The sequence below is a fragment of the Pinus tabuliformis genome, chromosome 9, assembly GCF_031772625.1.
Source record: "Pinus tabuliformis cultivar Carrire ecotype Pingquan chromosome 9, CPIR1, whole genome shotgun sequence".
Taxonomy (NCBI): domain Eukaryota; kingdom Viridiplantae; phylum Streptophyta; class Pinopsida; order Pinales; family Pinaceae; genus Pinus; species Pinus tabuliformis.
In genome coordinates this window covers 1,566,262,289-1,566,288,723 of record NC_142307.1, presented here as the reverse complement: position 1 = coordinate 1,566,288,723, position 26,435 = coordinate 1,566,262,289, and the positions used below count along the sequence as shown (strand labels likewise).

Here is a 26,435-nt window from a genome sequence, read left to right as displayed (position 1 = left end):
GAGGCAGAGGAGGGCTGTTTGGGTTTGATGTGTGGGCCGTAAGCTACAACAAAGATACATGGGACAACGTGGGCTGTTTTGGGGTCATGTTATACCCTCATCTTCAACGTGGAGGCAGAGGGTTTACACTAGCATAGGCCGCATTTCATAAGGGCAATTCTGGGCCAGATTTGAGGACGGTTAGGGACTGTTGTGTGCCCTAACTAGTCCCAAAAATTACAGCAGTAATGAAGTGACAAACAACAACGTTTGTATGGTGTGTTGGCAGCAAGATACATGGGACAACAAGGTCACATGGTGCAGCAAAGGAAGATGGGACAACAAAGGTAGATGGGACAACAAGGGCATGGTGCTATAAGGGACAACAGCATGGTAAGTGGTACATCAGGACATGGTTCTTGTTGGAGCTTGGTACTTGGGACAACAAGCTATGACATGGCACAATAATGCTAAACAGAAGGACAACAGCATGGTGTTGCAAGGGACAACGGTATGGTAAGTGGTACAACTGGACATGGTGCTTGTTGGAGCTTGGTACTTGGGACATCAAGCTATAACATGGCACCAACAATGATAAACAGCGGGACAACAACAAATGCAATCATGGTGGAGCTTGGTAGATGGGACAACAAGGACATGGTGCTTGCATGGGACAACAAGCAATCATGGTGCAACAGTATGATGTGTGCAACATGGTAATGAGGTCCAGCACAGTGATGATGGGTGCAGCACGATGCAACACAGTGAGGTGCAACATGATGACGAGGTGCAACACTATGATGGGTGATGGAGTCACCTGGGAGAATCAGTTGGAGCAGCATGTCTTCAACTGAGTTCAACTACCTCATGTATCATCTTTTTAGAGATGATCTATGCTCTTATTAAAGATAAGTCAAAGTGTTGACTTCTGTTGTAAATGTACTCTCTCTCTCTGTGCTGAACTATTGAAGAACATATAAGAAGAATTGATCAAGGGTTTCCCCACATTGGGGTTTGTCCCTAGCTAGCGCCACATCTTGTGTCCCCTTGTCTTGGCTTGTCTTCTGCGATCTATGTTTATGTTCTATTTGTAGTTTACTTTAATGTTGATGTGATTGCTAATCTGGACAAGATATTGAGCTAACTGTGAAAATTGAAATAAATTGCTCTAAGCATAGAACATACCTAAAATTAACAGTCTACCAGTGATAAGGAGCTAAATGGTGGTTACGGGCTAGCTCTACAGGAATATTGTACCACAAGAAGCAAACCTAGTTGGGTAATCTGGTATTATTTATTGAAGATTAGTATTATGGCAAGGCCTTGGACTAGAGGAATGGAGTTGGTAAACTTGTGATTACACAATGCCATGAAGATGTGTCCATGCTTATCATGTTGGAAAAATTGTGTATTCATTAAAGGCCTGGAACAGAAGTTGTTCAAATCTTTATTTTACTATCAGAATTGTTCACTGCCTATTAACAAATACAAAAGAAACAATCAGAGAGAGGAGTTTATGAAAGCACTTGAAAAACTGTGGCTATGGCAACAGTGATAGGGAATGTGAAGTTTGTTTCTCCTAGCTTTACTCAGTTAAAACAATGATAAAAGAAAGGAAAGAAAGCTTCTCCTCATATTTGATTTCCCAAATAGGAAAAGGGAGCAGTATTTCCATTTGTTCATTACGGGAATAAGTAAGTGGTGCATGATATCCCTGTACAACTGTGAGATGAAAAAATTACTTATTTATCTGAGTTGGAATTGGCTGAGAAGGCGATAATCAGAGTTTTCAAGATGAATTAAGGACAGACAGAAAGTAGAAAAGATCAATACTATGTAGATTTAGTTTTCAAGAAGAAAGATCAGCCTTACCTAAATTAATTCCAACAATCATAGAACTAGTTAGAAATAAGTGCAGAATTGATAGAGATTGTATTAAGTATTTTAAGGCAGTGTTGGAGCATCAAAAGACAGATGGCAAAATACTTTGTGATTACAAAATCCCAAAATCCCAAAATCCAGGAAGACCAATAAACAGAAGTGGAGTGTTTTCAGAAGCATTCGAGAGATCAGTTGAACATATCCAATATCTTTAGGTAGTCCTTTAGCAGTCAAAGACTAAGTGGCCCATTTGACAAGGTTCGAGGAAGAAGTTTCTAATTGCCAACCAATAGCTCCAACTATTCAAGACATTATGCAACAATTCTACATTCGTTTTTATTTGACAATTGTCTTGATATTCATTCATCATGTAAGAAAGTTTCACTGATCCTTTGATCGGATCCAAACTTTAAGGAGGAAAATTAGTGCCAGTGAAACATTTCCCAGATTTGGAGGCACAAGACTTAGAATCAACTCCATATTTCGTGCAATTATTTAGAGATTATTTTTATTTTTAGTATAATGTTTAGATTTTTATTCCAGAAATATTGTAACAGTTTAGGAGAGGGTTTTTCCTATATATTGTTTGATTTGTAATGAGAAAGGGTTGGCTTTTGATGCCAAAACCCTGCCATTTTTGTAAAGACTTCTATTGCAGAATTTTTAATTGAAGTATTTTGGCTTTAGTTTCATGACATGTTTCTCATGTATGTCTTTCCCTGTGATTTCATAATCTGTTTCTGCATATGTTCAAGGTAACATAGGAGCTAGGGCAAGGCTAGGTTTGAGTATCAACCTCCCTGACAGCCCACTGCAAAGTTATCATCATTATGGAGACTAGCTAATTGAACAGTCTATTTAAAACAGTTCCTTTGCATCATTTAATTGTTGCCTTCTGTCATCTCTTGAATGTATATGTGTTTGGTTGTAGAAGTCTTCTATACGCATCTACTAAATCTGATTGATTGAGTATTCAGTATGGATACTTAATTATCTAATTTCTCTTCTATTCCTCTATCGAACTCTTTAAACTTTAAAGCTTATGCTATCGTGTCGGAACTGGACGTTGGCACTTTGATAAAACCTCAGCAAGAGAGGAATTTATTTTTGGGTAGAGATTGGATACTCATCAACAACCACTTATACAAATCATAGATTTGGTCGTTGTTATTCATAGCCTACTATCCAGTTACAGTGAACATCGTTAAAAGAAAGCCTCGTAACACTTGAGGGAGCCCTTTTTGGTTCAAGGGCCAGCGTGAATCTAAAGTTTGGTCGAGTTGGTTTCTTGGCGCAGTTTCGCAGCCAAGAAATACCTTCGAGAACCTATACAACATGGACTACCCCCCTTAGCCTGCATTTAGGAGACAACTTAAATGGAGAGGGCAGGGATCAGAGTGACAACCCCTACGCTGAGTGTTGTCTCATTCTGGTGTACAATTTGAGCGACAACATGACACTAATCTACAAATAACTTTACACCTACAGGAATATGGACCTTTACTGGTTTAGATTCCTGCGTTTTAAACCTTTGCAATATTGTCTTGACATACTACCTCTGATTTAACTAAAGTTTTTTGTTTGCTTGATCTTAATTTCCATGCACAAAATGAAATTTGCAGCACCAAGATCCTTCATGTCAAATTTAGAGGACAACTGAGTTTTCACATGTTGAATGATATTTTTGTCATTTCCAATTAGCAACATATCATTCACATACGAGACCAAATATATAATATGACCACCAACTAATTTGAAATACAAATAGTAATCTGCTTTCCTCACCAAGAGGGAGTTATAGATTTTTAGTGTTCCCCAGGGATACATCCCCTAGGGAGGGGGACATGCTCCCCATCATGCTCCTGGGTTGCTTGGGGAAATGTTTCCCCATGTCCCCCTTATGGAGAAACTCAGTGAAACACATGGGGAAACATTTCTCCAAAAGGGGTGCTTGTGGGTGCCCCCCCTTAAAAAGGGCTAGGCATCCCCTTGAATGTTGCCTAAAAACAATAATTTATGAGTGGGAAAGCCTAATTTTCAACCCTGGGTTTGTACTAATGCTATGTAATCATTGGTATTGTTAAATTCTTAAAGTAAAAGAAAATATATCATCCTTTTACTTAAATTTTTATCATTACCTTTAATTGCCTTAGGATGTTTGAGAGTAGTTCCAACCTCATTGGATTTCGTATGGAGAAGTAGAATTTTAGACCCCACTTGGAATCCAACAGACTTAACAATTTCCGAGATTTTAGGATTAGGGGGATTGCAATGTTTACTTTGGATTCTATCATGTATGAGAGTATGGAACTGGCATTTAATCAGTAGCATCAAGCCCCATATGTAGCTTGACATTGGTGGCATTGATTGTTGAACTCCTTTGTCATGACCCTAGTAAAATTGTACCCATCACTCGCAGAAGATCTCTATTTGACATGTTAAGCTTTTCCTATGATATTTTAATGCTTAGAGGGTGATATTGATGATGAGGATCCCAATATAGGCAATGATTTTGATGATATGTAGGTATTTGTTGTAGCATGATTTTTTTTGGACTATAGAGGCCATATAACCTCTTTGTTGATGTATTTTTGGTTCAAAGATGGATTACACTTGGTGCTATTTTGGTTATATGCACCCTTGCTATATATATGAAAAACTTTGCATATTTGTGTATAATGGTTTGGATTCATATGGATGCACATGAATATTTATGTATTTTTTTCAAAATTTGAATATTTATGTATTTTTCGGATCACTGATTTTTTGGTTTGTTTGTTTTTTTCCCATTCATGTTTTTGGACTCAATTAGTTTGATGACTGGTCTGGTTTTGATAACATTGGTTCATTGTCCATTGTTCATTTTCTGTTCTTACTTTGGAGTCTTGACTCCGAACTAGAATGATGAATGATGAATTCAAATCAAAATATTTCATTATTGAATTTGAATTATATATATATATATATATATATATATATATATATATATATATATATATATTAGTGGGTGTATGCTTACATTGGGATTAGTGCTAGGGAGGTGCACTTCTTGATGTGGTTTGACATCTTCTACAAGGGTGCACTTGTTGAGGAGGATTGGTGCTTGGGACATGTAGAGTGATCACCTTGGAGGAGGGTATTATGCACTTAGCATTTGGGCACGTAGCCCTAGGTGCATTGGAGACACATTGCACATATGTCGAGGAGGAACACTTGAGTTAAGGAGCCATTGTTGGATGACACACCATCATGCTTAGAGGAGCACTTGACATGTGGATACCTAGACTTGGAGGGCACACCACCTTGGGGTTTGTAGTATGTATAAACCTGATTATGACGTGTGGCATTCATGCTTAGTGTAGTGCTCCACTTGGGTCTTTATTGTTTACTTATCCTACAGTATTCTTTTTTACTTAGTTCATGTTTGATTGTTCACCTTCCCGACCTATTTTATATATGAAGGGATGAGTGTTTTTATAATGAATTACTTTGAGGGAGCATTTCTTAGAGATTGTTAGTTTGCCCAATGCTACCCATGTGAAGGACCTTTAGAGGAACATGTCTTTACTCTTGTCACAATGCTAGTTTTTGTGGGATACATGTTCTGGGGTTCCTTGGCTTGTGAGATGCAAATGAAGAGTGTGTGAAGCTTGGGGTTGGATAATAGCTCTGATGCTAGCTTGTTGTTGAGCCCTTTGGAGAGGCTTGCGTAGCTTGCTGGGATGTCTTGTTAGGCTTTGTTATTGCTGGTTAGGGTTTGCAGTGATTGTGGATGCCCTAGCTAGGTTTTGGGATGCATTAAAGAGACCTTGCTTGGGATGAGTTGAAAGGTCTTGTTGTCCCAGCTTGGGATGAGCTAAGGCATTGTATGTAATCTTCATATTGTGACGATACAAAATTGTACTATTCCTCTCCTAAATTATTTACTTGCAAATCCGATTTTATTTGTTATTGTGAAAATTTCATGGTTGTTTTGATATGCTGATTTATTGGTGTAGCAAGACTGAATGTTCAGTGACTTGGCATGCCATAGATGAAACTTCAGATCTGAAATGTGCTGTTATATTTTTGCTGTTAATGAAGGTAATTTTCAGATCTGCATATTTGATTAGATCATGCCCTAAGGCTTGTTGTATTGATTAGTGTTGAAGTAGCTTGCGATGTTTATCTTCTTGAATTTGCCTTGACTAGATGTGGAGAGATTTGAGATATTTGTCGGTGTATATCTAAATATTTCAGTTCAGCCTTGGGCTGGAATTTTGATGTGATGAATCTGTGACCTCATTGAAGTGAGGTGAAATTTTGAATTGAGTAAAGTGCAGATTTCTTAGTGAAGATTACCTTGTTTACACCTATTTCCCTATTCTCCTAATTAAATCCTAGATTTGCCATTCTGTCTACCATTTGCTGATCTCTTGACATGATGCACTCGTCAAAGTCCTCAATAATTAATGAGGTCTCTGGCATAGTGTAGGCCTGCCTCAAATTCCAATCCAGATTCATGTGTACTTCAACGAATCTTCTATCTCAATGTGCCAATGGTCTTCCTTTCAACATATATGTATTCCTCCAAGCAATCCCTCTCTCTGATTATTGACTGTCCAGCCTGTTCTTTAAATGGTTATGTTCCCTGGGATCCTTACCACACCTTCAAAGTTCAATCCCTTCCTTTCCTAGATTTCTTTCTTAAGACCTGTCAAAATTCAATTACTATGTTCTTGATTTGGGGTGAATACATTCTGGCTTCGATCTGTCTGGAAGTCATAATTTATGTCCTGTGTGGCATTTTTTATACTCGTGCTACTTCTGCGTACATACGTTTTAACAGAGATTCAAATCTCCAAATTGCAGGATCTATTGTTTCTTCTCTTCTAGAAGCTAAAGGGTTTGTGGGACATGTTTCCCTGTACCTTTATGATTTCTTCACAACTTCTTTGTTGGATGTATCTAATTGAATATTTACTTGCTTCTTTTTCTGCGTTATTTTCTTTGTATTCAAGACCATGCTAACTGCTAGGGGCATATAATCTCCAGCCATATGCTTTACAAAATATGTTCTACTTTCTATGTAGCTTTGTTTGGTTGCTTGTGTTTTCCTAGGAAGGTAATACATAACCTGCTAAGTTGATGTTTCTTTTTGTGAACTGTAACTTCACTTCCTTTATCGTATCACTGACACTTTCTCTTTCCAACTTACGTTTCCTGGTATGTGCTTTATTTACAAATCACTTATACTTTCTGTCATTTTAAGAGTTTTCTCAATTACCTTACGTAAGGAACTTTGTCTCTTGAAATTGAGTGCAAGTTAACTAATTTCTATGATTCACTTAGAATAAAATGTTCTAATTTAGTGATGTTTTCTTCTTGGGACGTTTTTGAGTGTAACTTTATTTTTAAACTCGAACAATTTTCAATTTTAAATAATAGTATTGCATATATATTTTTTTAAGTAATACCTTCCACACAAGTGTAAGTAATTATTCAGTCGGTAAATGATAAATGTCTATGACTTTGACCAATTGCAGAGTGGGAGTGGTATTTTCTGGACGACAATCTCCAGGTGGCCACAATGTGATCTGGGGTTTACATGATGCAGTCAAATCTCATAATTCTAAGAGTACTTTACTTGGCTTCGTTGGTAAGCTCTTAATTATTGTAAAATATCTACGATGATTTAACAGCTTTGTCTTTATCCCTCTACACACCCTCAGGTTACTTGACGTCTAGAAGAACATTCAACTGGAAATACAAGCTGTTGAAATTAAAATGTTGTACATTGTTGTTTGCCAAACCTGTCAAGCTATTGTCATAGCCTTTATCTTTTGATTGGATGAATTGATTTATTACACTCAGAGGATACCTAAGACATACTCTGCAGTGTGCAGCGTGTGAAATGTTGGTGTTGTTTTATAAATTCTCTGAATCTTATTTCTGTGATTATTTATTGCTTGTTTACAAGTGATTTTCTTCAGGTATATTGTGGTTCTGGTTTTTGATACACTCATTAAACTATTTCATGATGAGAAAGCACAGAAGAATATTTCACCATTGTGAAGAAAGTTTATAACTTTATAGATCAAAGAACTCTGTTGTGCATAACATTATTCTGGTTTCGGTCAGATACACCATATGGAGGTTTCTATTTTCTCTCTTTTTGTCATTTTGGATGAGAAGAATGGTCAAGGGATTCAATGTTTTGTCACCAAGACAGTTCCCAGTGGCTCTATAGTGCTTAACACCCTTCTGAATTTAGGCTCTGACACAAGTGCAATTAGGAATTGTGCAGTTATTCATTTTGCATGCAGTAAAGCAAGGGAAATGAATATATGGAGTCAACTAAAATAGAAATGAAAAATTGTACGATTACATATCCTTATTGTTATGCTTATCTGTCCACCTTCATAAGGTTGTGCAGAATGATCCATAATCAATTGGACACTTAATCAATTTTGTGGTATGGAAGATTGGTTTAAATGGATCCCTTGTTGGTTAGATATCTTATCCAATCACCACTATTTTATTACAAGACCTCACGTTGGTGGTCAAGAGTTCTCTATGTTGTAAGAGCAATCCTAGTTAATGAAGACGAATACATTTCTAATATGTATCTCAACCTTTGTTAAAAGGTTTATCTTTAAAGGTCTCGTGCATTCATTTTCTTAAACAGAAATAGTTGACTTTTGTATGTAGAAAAGGCTGTGGCCTAGCCATACAACTTGTAATACAAAGTTTTGGGGTTGGCCATAGCCTATTCTCAAAAGCATACTATCTAGGTTCTAAGAGTTCCTTGTTCCTGACTTTGCAGCTCCTGTCATAGAAGTCTTGATAGGTATATTGTCCAACATATTGGAATAGTGGTAAAATGACATGGCAAGGCATTTCAGGAGAAGGATTTAAGAACCAATTACTTTAAAACTTCAAAAATGTTGAAGTTTCTAAGTCTACTTAGTTAGAAACCCTCCATGCACTTTATTTGATTTATTCCTACCTACTTGTTATTTTACTTAACAAGCTATTTACTAAGTCACATGACACGAGGACACAAGACACGGAGGACACGTAAATACGAGTATTCAATACGAAACGCAGCAACCGGGAAACAGGACACAAGGGACACGTTTTATATATATTTAATAAATATATATATATATATATATACCGAAATATAGTTTTTGATCCATATTAAATTGCAGGCTGCAGCTTATCTAATCAAATTAAAATATAATTACTTCAAAGTTCATAGTTCATTTAAAAAAATAAATAGAATCAGACTTTACTATTTAGAAATTAGAATGTGATATGCTTGGTCTTGATTCTTGAATATTCAATGTTCATTGAGGAAGATTTGATGAATCTGGGAGAACTGGGAAGATGACTGCCGCCTTCAATGCCACTTTTATAGCCCTAATCTTAAATCTGATGATACACAAGTACACAAGTAGAAATTTGTTTTACTCGAATTATAGGTGAGAAAGTCAAGAAGTTTGCATTTTATGATATTATAATCATACATTACTCACAAAATAAAATTACCATAGAAGTTCCCAAATCTTAAAAGATGACAAGATGGGCAACTACTTGAATTCACACTTCATACACGCTGCAAGCATTAGGAAAGAATTCTTCTTCTGTCCATTCTAAGATGTATTTTGTTTTACGACTGAGCAATTACAAAGTTATAATTACAGACCACATTTATGAATTGCCCATCTCGAAGAATAGTCTGATAGACTGACACAAGTTTTCGAAGCGCATTTCTTTAAGGCTTAAATGTCTTTTAGTGATAGCACATTCAATCCATTAGAAATAATAATCATTCACATTCACCAAAAAGATAGAGAAATAACTGAACCATCTAGAGTGATATCAAGCTACCTAAAAGAAAACCTGCATGAGAGCCAACATCGCTTCTAAAGCAACTAACACAATTTCTGTAAGCAAACACGTCACGATGAATATACAACGACGGACCACGGTTTACCTGAACGCTGCAACCTGCCAAGTTGCCAAACCTCACACACGTTGCGACCAAACAGCTCCACGAGTCCACAGAGATGACTCGGTCCACACTCGACTCCACACGACGAATATACAGTGACGACTAAGGAAAACGGTGGAGGAGAATAGGAAAAGAACCCCAAAAAAATAATTGTGTGGGCTTTAAACTAGTGATTTCGTGGGGTATGTATTCAACCAGAGAAAAAACGTTAGGGAAACATATTCTAGACACCGAATACTCGTTTTCCAGGAGTAGGTCACGACTAAAACGCCCGAATACGTTTTACGTTTTATGGGACACGATAAAAAACGTTTTCGACACATTTTAGGGCCGTTTTCGTGTCCGACACATTAAATTCGGAACACAGGACCTTGGAGGACGTGTCCTGTGACTTAGGTTACTTACAATGTAAATATTGAAAATAAACAGTAGTGCATGCTCAACATATTACAGATCAACAACTAAAGGAAACAGAAACAATCACACCATATGACACCATTATTTTTGAACCAATGTCCCCGGAAAAACCCAATGTGAGAAAACCGGTGCAGCTATCTGAGGGTTTTCTTATTAAGCAATATCAAAGTACAATTTGGGTGCCGAAATTGGCCTACCCAATAGAGAATTTCCTTGGCAGTAATACCTCTCAGTTTGAGACAAATCTCCTGGCTGGAACCCCTGATAATCCTTCTGGCAACTCCTCAGCACCAATCTGCCCCAGAAACCCTAGCGTCAGCCTTTTCTGGACTGCGTCATCCCCTCTATACCCAGCGCTGGCCCTGCGTCACACCGGATGGGTCTGCGTCAGCCTTAAGAGGCCCTGCATCAGCCTTTTGGCCCTCTATGTCACGCTAGCCTCTCTAAGGCTCTGCGCAACTCTAGACTGCCTTTGCGTGGCCCTGCATGAGCCCTGGCTGGCTCTGCATCACTCTCCTTGGCTACTGCGCTGCTCTCCCGGCACTATCTCTGCCTCTCTGTCTCTTTTGGTACTCAATGCCCCTCAACTGCAACTCCCGATCACTAATTCTATCTCTCTTAGCAAACCCCGCTCTAGAGAATAGAATGGCTGATCACTCTGGTGTGTTCTCCAAGTGACCCTCAAGCCTCCTCTTATACTTTTCCCGTTGACATATCAACGGTCAAGATTAAATCCCTAATCAACGGCTAAGATTAGATCTGGCTTGATCCATGTCTTTTGGACCATGCTAACACAATTTCATATTAATACACATTAATATATTATTTTCCCTAAGTTTAGACTTAGGGACTCCATTAAAAATATTAATTATTTTAATATCTCCTGAACTGTTTAGAATTTGCCCAAGCCCTTTATGGGTATTGGAGATCTCATGTGCCCCAATCTCTCCACCAAATTTCGTGGCTAGAGCACATCCGATGCTACCCCAAATCAACAAAAAATTCTGAATACAATGCAACAAGTGAAGTTTGGGTACCTCATGCTTTATTTTATTCTGTCTTGATTTCTTGGTGCTTTTGATTGTCTTTTCACCCTCTTGTGAGAGGGGAATGATGCCTTCAATTTTAGAGTACTGATATAAGAAGCACCTAGTGTTTGAGATCTTTGACTTCCTATGTTGCTTGACAATGAGACTTGGAAGGTGCTTGAGATTCTTCCTCCATTTCTGAAATGGCCTCTAAATTTAAGAATCGTTTTCTTGTTGCTCTTCTTTCTCCATAGTTGTGATAGGCTCTGGATCATTATGAATATTCTGTTAGTCAACTTCTGGTGGCTGGGTTTCTTCCCTTGATTTTTGAGGAATTTTAACCTGGTTGTTCTCTTTTGGATCAGTGTCTTGATCCTCTTAAGCAATGGAGGTATCTATCCCATCGTCAGGTTCTTCTTGTGATTTATGCCTTTCTACCTCCTCACATTTCTTTTCCACGTCTTCTAGGTCCTTTCTATTTCTAAGACTTCATATGTATTAATGCTTGCTTTGGGTGGACCAGGTGTAATTGTCTATGGGTGCTATGACTTCTTAATTTGTGACTTTTTGCCCCTATTAGTTATTGGCATGAATTGATTCTGCTTAGACTCATTGTTGGATTTTGTGGGCTGTGTTACTGCCCAAACTAGCAGTCTCATTTAGGTCTTCATGAGATGCTAAGATGGCACTACACAATGCAAGTGCCCATTGTCACCTCAGCACGAGTCCCCACTCTTTAGACCAAATCTTACAAAGCCAAGGGAGCTAAGTTGCACAAAACATGGAAACATTTAGAAGTTTCCAAAACAAGTATGGCTAGAAACCTGACCCCCCAAAATGGAAATTTCAGACGAAATGCCATATATATATAATTTTTTTTTTTAAGAAATGAGTTAATAACACATTATCTTGCAAGAAGAAAATTGATGAGCACATAAATGACATTTTAGAAGGAAAACCAAGTCTACGTTAACTTTCATAGATGATTACATGATGCAAAATCTAAAATTGTCCTTTATAATAAGACTGCACATCAAGATTTCAAAATCAGCCTTTATACATGAGGCCATATTTGCAAATTCAGCTTTTATACATGGCTATATGTGCTGAAAAAAATAAAAAATACTTGAGTTAGATATAAGCACAACTACATATACTAATAATTGTTAAGCACATACATGGCGGGGGCAATATGAAAGATAACCATTAGATTACTTTTCTTATTCACAATGATACATATTTATAATACATAGGAAGTTTCATATTCCAAGTGGTCCCTTGGACTCCCTTTGGTTGTTCAGCTTCCACACCAACCCTTAGAGGATTAGGTGTCCAACATTCCCCCCCTTAATCCGAAGGGTTATGTATGAGTCCAAGAAGAGAGTTGTAATACAAAACGTGAAAAAATGCATGGCAGCACTAGGCTGAATGTGCTCTCTGAAATGTTGGTATCAAGGGAGGTGGTTTAAGGATGACCACCAACACTGGAATGCTTAGTGCAGTTCCCAGAACTCTTCCAGGTCTAGCAAGAAGCTGAGGTCTTCTGCTAGAGGAAGTGCTCTTGATGTTTTGAAGAGGGAAACCTTCAACCATGAAAGGGAGGTCTCACCCCGCATAAAAGGGAGAACCTCAACCTGAAAAGGGAGGTCTCAACCTGTGATGGTTTAAGGATTACCACCAACTCTGGAATGCTTAATGCAATTCCTGGAACTCTTCCAAAACTGGCAAGAAGCTGAAGTCTTCTGCTAGAGGAAGTGTCCTCAATTCTTTGAAGAGGCATCACCAATTGAAGGCATGCTCAAGGGCATCTTTGTCTCTGGCTAAAACTCTGAATTTGGTATGGTAGGTTGTGGCTCAGGTTCGCTTGATGTGGCTTTGAAGTTTGTAGATGACCATCATTTCCCCCCCTGTCAGATACAAGGTGAGATGATGGAGAAAACTCAACTGCAAGACTGTTCAATACTCTAGAACAAGTTCTGACATATGACTGAAATATCTTCTTGGTTGTTGAAGCCCATTGCCAAGAAGTGATCCATCCAAGATGAATCTTTGTTCTTGCAGTAGGCTTGTTTTTGAAGCATCTATTTGAAGAATGAGTGGTTTTATGACAATGCTTACATGGATGAAGATCAAAACAATGATCTTTCACATGGCCAACTTTGTCACAATGTTGGCATTTAACACTTGGTTGTGGCTGCTGAGGAAGAGGACCAGAATTTGAAACAGCTGAAGGTGAACTGTCATGAAGAAATCCAACACTCTGAAATTGGATGGGCTTTGAATAATTTGGAATGTGAAAGGACACGCCTTGCCATATCCAAGACCAGTTTTGTGCTTGTTGTGGACAAGCTCTTCCTAAGGTCTGATGACTGACTTGGGAAGTGCAAACTGAATTTCTGCATGTGCATGTACAACTGCTCCTTAGAGGGGCTCAATGATTTGATCAATTTCTGGTTGTTGATGGGAGTGTGTCTCAAACTAGACTTCTGTAACTCCTTGCTGTAGCTGTGATTCAAGTTGCAAAAAATCAATTTTGTCATGTGCATTTTGCAGACAGGTTTGAATGTCTCTGAGAATGGCTTTATCAATCATGATTGTACTATTGACAGTAGAATGTATTAAATTGTTTAGTAATTCCAACACTCCATCGACCATTTTCCAACAATTTATATTGTTGAATGCAATCCCAAAATCAAATAAAAAGGTGCTCCACCACACTACAAACTCAACAATTTAACAACACTGTGAACAAAGTTTTGCGTAATAAATCATCCAATGCTAAAGCATATGCCATACCAGGACCCTTATCCAGCGCAATCAACATACTAGGACTTCAATGTAAATCAACATACACACCAACCATGAGCAGTAATGACTGGTTCTTAATATGACCTCAATGCATATAACAACTAGAGCCTAACATAATCTCTGGCTAAACAAACTCAGAGCCAACAACCCGAATGAAAGCAATTGTGGTGTGGTTTGCGACGACCTTGGTAAGCATGGTCTTCCCTGTACCTGGAGGGCCATAAAGAAGAACACCCTGGGGAGGGTCTATCCCGATCTGCTTGTAAAGCTCATGGTGTGTGAGTGGAAGCTCCATGGCTTCCTGAATCTCTTGTTTTTGTATGTCACAACCCCCAATATCATTGTAGGTTATGTCCGGTTTCTCAGACTAGGAGAAGAGTGATTAGATCATGTGACTGAACTGAAAGGGATTAGTCTAATCACTAGGCATAGTTGAAGCAGATAGTCCATCAACTCTTAAAAGGTTCTCAAACCACTCGGGGAAAGCCAACCCTAGAATGGTAATTTCCCCTCAGCGTAATGATCACGAGCTTTCGAAACATTCAAATTGTTCTCAGAGCAAGCCCAATTCACCTCGGCTTGGAGATTCTTCTCCTCGAAATAAATTCAAATCAGATGACAAAAGTTCAATGGACAGAGCCAAAGGCAACCAAGATTTTAGCGTCGATTCTCCAAGGACGCTTTCCAGATCCCATTCTCTACCTATTGCTCATAGGTATCTGCATTCCAGACCTGTGGTCTTGAAGTTCGTTCTGAGCTCATGTTGACCTCACCTGCGTGTTCGAGACACTCTCAAATAGAGAGAAGTGAATATGACAATGTTCAATTATCATTCCATTTCTTCGCCAAATTGTAGAGAACTTGCTTTAGTACCAAGGCATGATGCAGACCAAGGCCCACAGCCGGGTTATGAGGTATTATGTTCAATGGACCACCTAGATGGCCATGCGGAGAAGATGGTTACAACATTTCGGATGGGAAGTGCGAACATCTTAGCCCTGTTTTAGTATTAGGTGGACTTTTCCAAGAGGAAAGTCTGGGTCCCGTGGATATTAAAGTAACGTCGCCCGACCGCCATGAATTTAGAGACAACCTATTTACTATCGAACTGAACAGGGAAAATTTGCCCGAGTCTAAGCAGGAAGAGAGGGTCCCCCATCAACCAAAATTTAACGCAGGAGATAAAGTTTCAAATTCAACCCTAAATCGTTGCTATCCGCAGAGAATTCGTAGGGTTGAAAGCTTAAGCGTGGATCATATTATTTGCCCAGATGAAAGCAAATCAGACCTCATCTATGTGAGAGACATTCTCTGTTTTGCTGGTTTCAGAAGCCACAAAATTGTAGCATTTACTGCATGGTATTCTCCCGCTCATCCAATTAATCTAGATATCTATAATCAACTCGAGAAATATTACAGTAACATGAAACTAACGGCACAGAATCCAACCCAAAAGCTTTCTAGCTAGAGACTAGGTGTTACAATGTAGAGAATTAATCATATTTGATAATTGGCAAAGAATGGAGCAATGGAGAAATGGCAGAGGCCCTTTTTCTTTTGCATGGGAGAGTATACAGAGCGCTTGTTAGAAAAATTAAGAGAAACAGGTCCAACGAACTGTGGGCAGAGATTGCAGCTAGAATTTAGCTCAGAAAACATTCATGAAATGCAGAACTGATGGCAGAACTGATTTGCACAGAAAGGTCACAAAACAAGTGGCTCAAATATGAGCAGGGCAGGTAATTGCTTGCTCTGATACCATGTTAAGCACATACATGGTGGAGGCAATATGAAAGATAAACATTAGATTACTTTTCTTATTCACAATGATACATATTTATAATACATAGGAATGACCCTTGGTTTCATATTCCAAGTGGTCCCTTGGACTCCTTTTGGCTATTCAGCTTCCACACCAACCCTTAGAGGATTAGGTGTCCAACAATAATAACCATCAACAAAAATAGAACAAGGTACTTTCAACAGAAGTAGAGCATGGATTGATTAGAGATAAATTAGTTTGTGTAGTGATTAGAGGTAAATTTTAGTGCCAGATTAATGTTTTTTTGGCCACAGAAGGGATGTACACACTTCTTGGGTGCTTGAGTGAACCTGCACAAGCAAAATAAGTCGTGGAAATGGGGTATATTTGAGCTGAAATGCTGCTGAAACTTGTCAACGTTTTGGCAGAGTTTCCAAATCAGGAAACAACACCATACAGACATTTCAACCTTGTTTCAAGGTATTTGGGCATTTCCGATATGGGTATGCCAGGTTGTGGGGTGTTTCCTAGAACATAGTGAGGGAGGCTTCCCTACACTACACTAAAATATCCTCCACCACAAGTAAGTAGACTGTGCCTTGCAATACCTCTTGGGTGATCGGTCTAGGATTTAATTTTGAATTCCTTCCAAATTTCGAAATGAAATGCTATTGCAGAAAATGCAGGCCAGTAGGAAAAAGTCACTCTAATCTTTGAAAATGAACCATGAAAAATGCTAGAATATAGTGTTTAAAGCCCTTACCAAGTTTGGGGATGAAATACCTTGTGAAGTGCCTTGGTATGTGGCTGAAAACGAACAATTTGCTTTCTGTCCTGTAGCTTCAGACCTGCAAAACAGCAGAAAAATGCAGAAACCAATAGACTAATCTCCACTTTGTGGCCACCCACAAGCCTATAAATGATTAAATAAAATGTGATTGTTGGGTGGAAGTGTTAGGGTTATGAAATAGTTACAAAATGAGCAGCCCAACACTTGAAAATAATGAGTAGTTCTAAAGATATTCAAATCTCGAAAATACTACTCAGAATGAGGTGTCAAATCCCCACTAAGGTCAGAACCTAGATTTTTCTTATTGCAAAATTTTCTTTTCAGCAAGCTGGAACCTGATTTTTCACTTCTAAAAATGTCCAAGTAAAGGTCAAACGTGAAGAAAATGAAACGGGGTGATGGAATATACCTTTAGGCTCAAAACCCCTATGAAGGGGCCTCACTTAGCTTGTGAATTTGTTGCTGTAAATAGAAATTACATACCTGCAAAACACTTGTATAGCCACTTGAATGGCTTACAATCGACATTTTCTGCACAACACAAGCAACTATTCCTTCTCTGGGCCAATTAGATAAACCTTAAGAGCAAACAAAAGAAAATTGACTAAAAAATATGAATTTGGGCTCAAGCTAAGTGGAATATTTTTGATATTTTGGTATTTTCTGTTTTTTATTTTTAAATTTATAATAGAATGAAATTTGGAAAAAAGTTTTGGATTTTTAAAAATAAATGAAGGTGAAGGTGAGGTTTACTTTTACCTTAGTAATTGCCTCTTTCGGTGCCGACTTGTTATCACAACTCTCTCAAAATCAGCCTCGTATTTTGGACAAGGAAGTGAGTTTGGAGTCTTGACTAGTCACCCCTGTTTTTGTCTAAGACAATTTACTCATACGAAATTCAACTAGGAGAGATTCCCCTCTGAAATACCTCTAACCAATGGATCAACTAGATATTTAGGAGAAATCTTGTCCTTTAAGGAGAAATCCTCAGCAAGGGCTAGTCCAAAAATCATATTTTGATAACCATAATCCAACAAAGAGAAGGTGAGGCTTGTTACTGCTCAAACTAGCAAGGGCCCTAGGAGGGGATCTTAAAGGGAAAACTACTAGGTCAAGGGAAACAATGGAGCAATAGCCCATTGTCACCTCGGCTAAAGCTCCCTACTCTTTACGGACTTTCACTGATGGGAGGAGACTTGGTATGAAGGGAATCACTAGATGAATAAGTCAATGAAGGGGTAAAGAGTGATTCCTAAGGGCTTATTCACAAGAGAGACTCAATTTTGTGGCTTGCTTGCTTGAGAAGCAAGGTGTAAAGCTCTCTAAGAAGGGCTAAGGGGATTTCAAGGGCTAGGGTTTGCAAATAGGACTTGTGAAGGAGGGACCTAGTCCAAGAGATCCTTGTGAAAACTTGGATTCCAAGTGGCCTTTGTGAAATTATCTTCAAAAGGTTGTGGGACCACACAGGACCAAGTGGACCCAAAATTAGGTCAAGGGGGTGGAGTTGATCAATCAAGGGTATGCTTGACCTAATTGAGGGGAAGAAGGGGATCAAAGGAAGAATATTCAACAATCTTAATACAATGATCCCAATGAGGTCACTAGCCAAGGGAATCAAAGGGCAAGAAACAATCTCGGAGCTAGGGCTTGAAGTATCTCGAGATCCCATTGTCGGAATGGCTTCAAATTTGGAGGGCTCCTAAGAGACACAACAACGCAACAAAGGCTAGGAGATTGAATTTTTTTGATGGATAACTTATGAGAAATGTGATGCCCTAGGTCCCCTATGGAGGCTAGGCCTAGAAGAAAGAGGGAGAGGTGATAAAGATTATGCTTTTTGGTGATCACCTATGGAGGACCAGTGCCTAATCCTTTGGGAGAAATGGAGTCAAGATGATTCCAATGCTTGGAGTGATTTCACTTGGTTAAGAAGGCCTCTAGAACAATTTCGCATGGCAATTAGGGCATGGGGTCTTTATACTTCAATATGCGATATGTGATGACTTATCAAGATGAAATTTTAACAAAATATCTCTAGGAACATTCACTTATTCAAACATGGCACATGACATGATGCAACGCTAACAAAATACAAATTTCCACCATTTCACACAAGAAAAGCAACAAATTTCAACCTAGTATAGCAAAATTCCCCAACAACATGCATGTGACATAAGGAAAACACAAAATAACATTAAAAGAGCACTTACATGTGAGAACAAGTATATCCAATCATCATCATATGCCAATATAGAAGCTCCAAGACAAAAATGAAGAGATCCAAAATAAAAATTAATCCATCCATCTAGGGTTGCGGGGGAGCGCCCCCCCGCCCCCTCTCGCTCCTGCTCCCAATTCGCGCTCTGAGCGGGAGCGGCTCTAGAGCGCGCTCCCTAAAAAAAACGCTCTCTGCCTTTTCGGGAGCGTTTAGCTATTTTTGCAATTTTGTGTTGCAGTAATGTTCCAAATGCAATTTTTTTTCAAAGAAACAAATAAGTTTTGAGTGGGGCAGCTTAATGATCAAGCCTATGTCCCTAGTATTGATATGACATTCACCTTAATGTTCATTTTCATCCTTTTACTTAAATTTTTAACATTACCATGAAATGACTCAGGATGTTTGGGAGTGGTTCCGACCTCATTGGATTTCATATGGAGAAAGTAGAATTTTAGATTTCATTCAAAATCTAGTAGACTTATCATTTTTTCAGGATTTCAGGATTGGGGGATTGCAATGTTTCCATTGAATTTTGTCATGTATTAGGGTATGGAACTCATATTTAATCAAGAGCACCAATCCCTCTATGCACCTTGATGTTAGTGACATTGGTTGTCAAACTCCTTTATCATGACCCTCCTAAAAATGTACGCATCACTCAAACAAAATCTTGACTTGACATGCTATGCTTTTTCTATCTTATGTTAATGCTTAGAGGGTGACTTTAATGACAAAGATCCCTATACAGATCCAGGGGTAATGACAAAGATACCTCTGAATATTAATGCTTAGAGGGTGATATTAATGACAAAGATCCTGATTTTCCAACAAGACTAAAAAATTAGACATTTCTCATGGTGGCAAGAGGCCCAAGCATAAGCAAATAGATAATAGATTTACTTGTCTTTTCTAGTTTCTAGTAGTTTTTATAACTATTGACTCTTTCATATTTATTATGATATTTTTTAAACAATAAATGACAATTTAAGTTTGAAGTTTGAAGTTGGCAATTATAACTCATTAGTAATGAATTATGAATATGATGCTTCATGAAAGTTGAAAATTGTTTCATTTCATGTTAGATATTATTTGTTGTAATGGTTACACTTATCTTACAAGTACAACTTTGGTGATCAATGATGATAAATGCTATATATTGAATTTTGAAAGCTTGAAACTTTAAGATTGATGAATCATGAGACTCAATATGTTGTATGTTACTATGTTACTAACTTGTGGATGTGGTTGATGAAGATTATAACTTCTAGATGATTGTTGTTATATGGTTCAATCTATGTTTTTAATGTTTTTTATTTCTAATTCACCATTATACTTGTTTTTGTTGACATATATGCATCAAAATATAAAAAAATATATATTATTTTAAAAACAGTCGGGGATTCCCTCCCAAACCCGGAGCTTCTGAAAATGTCGCTCTCGCTTCCGTTTTCGCTTCCGCTCCTCGTTTTTGCTTCCGCTCCCCGTTTTCGCTCCCACTCCCAAGTAACCTTGCATCCATCCAATTTCGTCCTCCAAAAGGAATAGCAAAAATCTCACAAGAGAGAATGATCGAATCCAAGTGATGATGATACAAATGATTCATCTCACTTTTATTTATACACTTCTTAATGAATTTGATTTGGCTAATTAGGCTAATTTAGCCCCTAAAATAAAATAATGTGCATAATAACAATAACTTTTGGTGACAAGCCCTCCAAATAGCTCAATAATAGATGAATAAGCCCCTCAAGAGGGTCGAATGATTATCAAAGTGAGTCGTTGGGCCTTTGAGGAGGCCTAATGAAGTCTAAAGGGTGCCATGATGTAGAAATGGACTCCCAACATAGTGGTCAAGGGGTTGGCCCCTTGTTTTCCAAGCAAAAACTTGTGGTGCTCCCAAGTGGGTGTGGGGGCACAAGGTCATGGGTCTCCAAATGGATCATAAGTGCCAGTAGACCAACTGTAAGGGCTGGAATGATGATGTAAGGCCTCCATTTGCTGTGGGGAATAATCCTTTGGATCTTGGAACATTTGCCAAGTGTATGGTACATCAGTGGAGGCCTAATGAAGTCTAAAGGGTGCCATCATGTAGAAATGGAATCCAAATATAGTGGACAAAGGGTTGGGCCCTTGTTTTTCAAGCAAAAACGTATGGTACTCCCAAGTGGGTGTGGGGGCACAAGGTCATCCTCATGGGTCTCCAAATCGATCAAAAGTGCCTGTAGACCAATTGTAAGGGCTGGAATGATGATGTAAGGCCTTCCTCTGCTGCGGGGAATAATCCTCTGGATCTTGGAACATCTGCCAAGTGTATGGTACATCAGTGGAGCTGGCTGGGCATGGTGAGCCAGGTGCATCATCCTTATCCCAAAGGTGGAATAGGAGCAATCAATGAATGCTGTTGGGGATCCATGAAGTAATCTTGGCTATGGTGGAGGCCCGTGGCTCTCAATGCTCACCCTACAAGTGCTAATGTGGCCCTCTGGAGGGCTAGGACCTTGTATAGGGAGACCAAGCCTCAAATGAAGACCCCCATGCAATCCTACATAAGATCCAATGTGTCCCCTTGCCTTCCAATACAACAAATCATTAGAATAATCAGTTAATAATGCTTACAAATCATGGGATCAATGGGGCACTTCATGGTGGCATGCCCTTTCGTAGTGGGCTTGGGTAAGTACAAATGTCTCCAAACTCAATAGGGGTTAACCAAGGGACCGTATTAGGTGGTTTCAACCTCTAAAGGCAGTGGCATGTCCATGGTACATCCTTTAAGAGGTAGGTGGCAAATGATATAATAATGGAATGGAGTGGGGATCAGGGGAATCATCTAGACCACATGTCAAGGTGCAAGGGTAGCTATAATAAGGGACACTCCACCTGGGTATATGAGCGTAGGAGGGAGAAAATCATGGTACATGAGTTACCCCGACCTTTTTTTTCCCACCCTTCTTCATATGCCTTTTGCCTTTGATTGTTTTTCTTCATAACTGCTCGGGGCTCGAGGGGATGGAGAGCATGATGTGTAATATGTAGCAGTGGATACCCCCTCGAGGTGGGGCAGTTCATCGCCCACCAGGGGTTGGGACAATCATGGGTTCCATAGGAACCAGGTTGGTAGCCATGCATAAGGGGTAGAGCTCATGTTTGACTTTTGCCCACGTGCTAAATTTGTATGTCCTTGCCATCTTTTATATTTTGTGGTACATTTCCTATTGAGAGTGGCCAAACTATGCTTTTTACTTTCTTTTTAGCTGCATAAACCTCTGGGGCATCGTTCCAGGCCCGACCCAAGGTGTGGACAGAGGGAGGGGGAGGCTAACCCTATGTGGACCCAGATGGGAAAAGAGATGAATGGGGCTCGAATAAGTGGAGAGGGAGTAATGTAGGTGGTATCGGAAAGCGGGACCACACAACCAAAATCGAGATTTCCCATGTAGTGCCAACCCTAAAGCTAATGGCCAGTAAAGGAGATCCCACGGGACTAGGATACAAGGGTAACCACGAAATCGGGCAATGGAAACAAGAATACAAACCTAACCCACTCTTTCCGCCAAATCCCCCCACCAATTCATGCCCAAAGTGCCCATGAAAAGTAAGGAAAATTACTCAACTATACTAATGAAAAGTCATGCCTTTGGGGTTGGGAGGCCCACCTTCAAACATGCATTCATAACAAATGGGCGAGGGACCACATGGATGGCTCAGATGGCGGAGAAAATGGCACATCGAGCTATCTGGGAGCTGCCGATTGAGGACCATCTAGGAGAAATTTTTTCTCCCATGTACACTACCCACAGGTGGTGGGTAACAAGGCCTACTTTCCTAACCTTCCTCTTCCACGTGACTATGTAGCTCCTTAACAGATCGATCCACTAATTGTGAATTTGAGAATCCCCAAATCACTACTGTAACAAACTGATATTAGTTCCTCCTACTTGTTAATCCATGCAAGTTATTTACTGTGTTCTATTGTAATTATCGAAGTAAATACAACTGCAACCTTCACAACTTTAATAATATGTGGAAACAAGAATCTGAGCAAGAAAGAAATAACACACGAGTGACACCATTATTTTTGGACCAATGTCCTTGGAAAAACCCAATGTGGGAAAACCGATGCAACAACTGAGGGTTTGTATTATTAAGCAGTAGTTTTTGAATACAATCTTTGGATGCCTTACTGGCTATCCAATACAGAGAATCTGACTGACAGAGAGATGAGTGAGATATACCTCACACTATCACTAGCGATCCAATACTGATCCAGCCACTGAATGGATAGCCCCTAGCTATCTCTGCGCAGTTTCTATGCAATCACTGTGCTGCTCTGCGTCACAACTTCTGGGGACTGTGTCACTCCTTTGGCTGATTGATTTGCCTCTGGAACTTTGACTTTCTGCCCTTCCGGTCTCACACCCCGGCTTCTGGCTCTAGAACTCGACTCTCCAACAAATTTCGAATCTCCTCTTAGGCTCTACGCTACCTCAGCGTGGCTCTGTGCTGCCTCTTCTAGATCTCTCTCTGCCTCTTCTGGATCTCTCTCTACCTCCTCTGCAATGTATCCTCGGATTAGGAAAACTTTCTAACCAAAAACTATCTCTGCCCCTCACTGCAAGAAATCACTTTGATCACTTCTCTGGCAACTGCTGCGCTGCTCTCTTTAGAAATCGATCTCTTGATCTCTCACTCGATGTGTCTTCCAAATGCCCATCAAAGTCTTTCTTATAATCTCCTTGTTGAGTAATCAACGGCCCATATTAGATTCTAATCAATGGCTCAGATCATTTTGGCTTGATCCTTGTCTTCTTCTAGAAGTTTCATCCTCAGTTTAATTAATACCCTTTAATTATTTTAATTTCCTAAGTTTAGACGTAGGCATCCATTAAAAGTAATTAGTTATTTTAATAAAACAATCTTTGGGTGGAATTTCCCGAAACGATTTCTGGGTATTCTAGAATACATTCCTAGCCTCCTTGCAAATTTTGAGGCTTAGAGCACATTCGATGCTACTAGAAATCAACACTAACTTTGTGTAACTTGGAAAAATCCCACAAAATATCTTATGAAAGCACAATATCTAACAATAACTAAGAAGAAAGGGAATAGAAAAACCAATCCATAAGACAAGTTGTCTGCACCAAATGATGTTCTTATTATGGCATAAAATCTCACATTTTCACGACACACAAATGAGGTGAGGGACTAGTTTTATATAATTTTGCTTGTAATGGGTAGTTTGAAACCCTCCCTTAAAATAATGAGAAAATTTGTCATCCACAACTTGAAGACTAAGCCTCTACAATGAGAAAATTATTTTTACAAGAGAATCTTTTGACAATAGGGGTCCGATTTGCTTACCAAGGCCAAATGACTAGTTTTATAGGCTTCACTTGCTTTGGTTAAGGTTCTTCCTTGCTTGATTTGACTTGAATAGAGGTGGATTTGAGTAAATTAGGCATGATTTGGCTTAATGCAACACTCCAACGACTTCCAAAGCTTTGTTAGGCAATCTAGGTCTTATGGCAACGAGAGATCGATTGCCACTGTCAAAGCAACGACTTCTCTCTTGTTGTTTAGTGGTGAATTAAATCCCACAAGGGAGGCTTCACTATAAAGATCACCTAAGGGTATTCAATACAAAATGATTTTAAGGTGATGCCAGGTCTAATGATTCGAGAAAAGTACTGGGGGGCCTAGAAAGGCTAAGATAAGATTTGCCAAAGTTCAAGTACTCTTTCCTAAGACCCTTTAGATATAATAACAAGCTATTGTAAGTTAGGGTTTGAGAGATATTCAATAATATGGTATGCAATGTCATATAACAACTAGAAGAAATAGCCATTTAAGCATAGATGAATAAAGGACTAGAGCTATATCGTATCAATTAGGTAAGCAAGTTTTAGGGTAGGTGAGTGAGTTTTTATTGCTGAAACATGCATAAAACAACAATGGATAAGATGATGTCAACCCTAGTTATAGGGTTTTAACATGCAATTAATGCTAGATTTTTCTTTATTTAAATTATTAAATGCAATCCCTATCAAGAGGGCAATAACACATCAAAATAAAATTGCTATTAAATACAATTTCAAGAAAATTCCTAATTCTAATCCTAATTCTAGCCCTAGATACCTGGAAATTAGAGAAAAGTGAGAAAAAATATATAAAAGAAGGGGTTGGTCAACACCTACTAAACTAGTGCCTTGCTCTAATTGGACGATGGTGTCTTTTAGAGAAAAAAATATAAAGGTGGTTTTGATGAACAGGGTGAGAGAAAGTTGATTTCTACCTAGGAACCCTAGCAACTTCCTTAAATGGGAGATTTTAAGTTCAAGAGATGCATATATCAAAATTTTCTTGAAGGATTCAAGGAAAACAATTTTGCATAGCATGAAGAATCAAGATTTCAAGAAAAATATTGCAATTTTAACATGGCACACATATAAACCCTAATTCACATAATATAGCATGCAAATTGGAAGATCAATAAACTTATAACATTCCACAAGAATCTCTTCAATCAATCCCAAAGATATCTCCTCATGGAAAATTTCTCATCAAACGATAATTTGGTCCATAAAATTATATTGTGCTCAAGTAGAAAAGAGACCAATAGCTAGTGTGCACTTCCAAAGAGAGAGAAGTGTGATGAATAATAGTGATGAATAATGATGATGAATAAGTGAATAAGACTACCCTCTATTTATATGAGGGAAATCAAGTCTCATTTCACTAATTTTACAAGTAAAATCCCTAAAACAAGTTTACTTGAGCATTAAACTAGGTCGAAGGTCACAAGTCGACCTTGGGATAGCTTTAAAACACAATAAAATGCCCAAAATAACCCACACATGTGGGAATAATGATCGCGTCCATGACATCATCCTCCAAAAATTATTAATATTGCATCAAGTGATGACATGGTCCAAGAGTGCTCCTCACTCAAGAAATCCTCAAAGTGCATGTGTACATCTCCAAAACGCAACTTTTAATATTCCACTGCGAAAATATGCTAAGATAGCTCACAATATTTTTAAATTTCTATTTGAAACATTCCATCAAATACTTAGTGAGTAAACATTTATTCGAACACTTTGTAAGCAAAGTATTAAACCCAAACAACAAAAATATTTTGAGGGCACAATCAATTTTTTATTAATTGGAAGGAGGTTTTACATGCAAATATTGATTGAGAATATGTGATACAACTCTGGCAATTAGCTGGGACAACTTCAGCTCACAAGAATGATAGTCTCGACATTCTGAGAATGAACTCGGCCCACAAGCAATTCGGTCGGGCAGGAAGTTAATATTCCACATGATACACTCAATACTCTAGCAATATGAGCTTGTCCTTAGAGAACTCGACCTCTAGATGACGAAACTCTACATGTAATAATAAATTTGGCCTCTCTATATGAACTCGGCCCCTTAGAAGATAAACTCAGCCTCTAGGGGAATTCGGCCCCTTCAGAAAATGATCTTGGCCTTTGATGAATTCGACCCTCCAAAAGACAAAATCGACCTCCAATTGAACTCCGCTCCTGCAG

At 38.7% G+C, this 26,435-nt stretch overlaps 1 protein-coding gene across 1 annotated transcript in view; it reads left to right on the top strand.

Moving 5' to 3' along the window:
* The window catches only part of LOC149154615 (pyrophosphate--fructose 6-phosphate 1-phosphotransferase subunit alpha-like), a 124,432-nt gene that overhangs the window by 30,966 nt on the left and 67,031 nt on the right, over positions 1 to 26,435 (top strand). Inside the window, exon 3 of the mRNA XM_089440196.1 lies at positions 7,386 to 7,498. Within this exon, the coding sequence (XP_089296322.1) occupies positions 7,386 to 7,498 (113 nt within the window). The remainder of the gene's footprint in view (positions 1 to 7,385; positions 7,499 to 26,435) is intronic.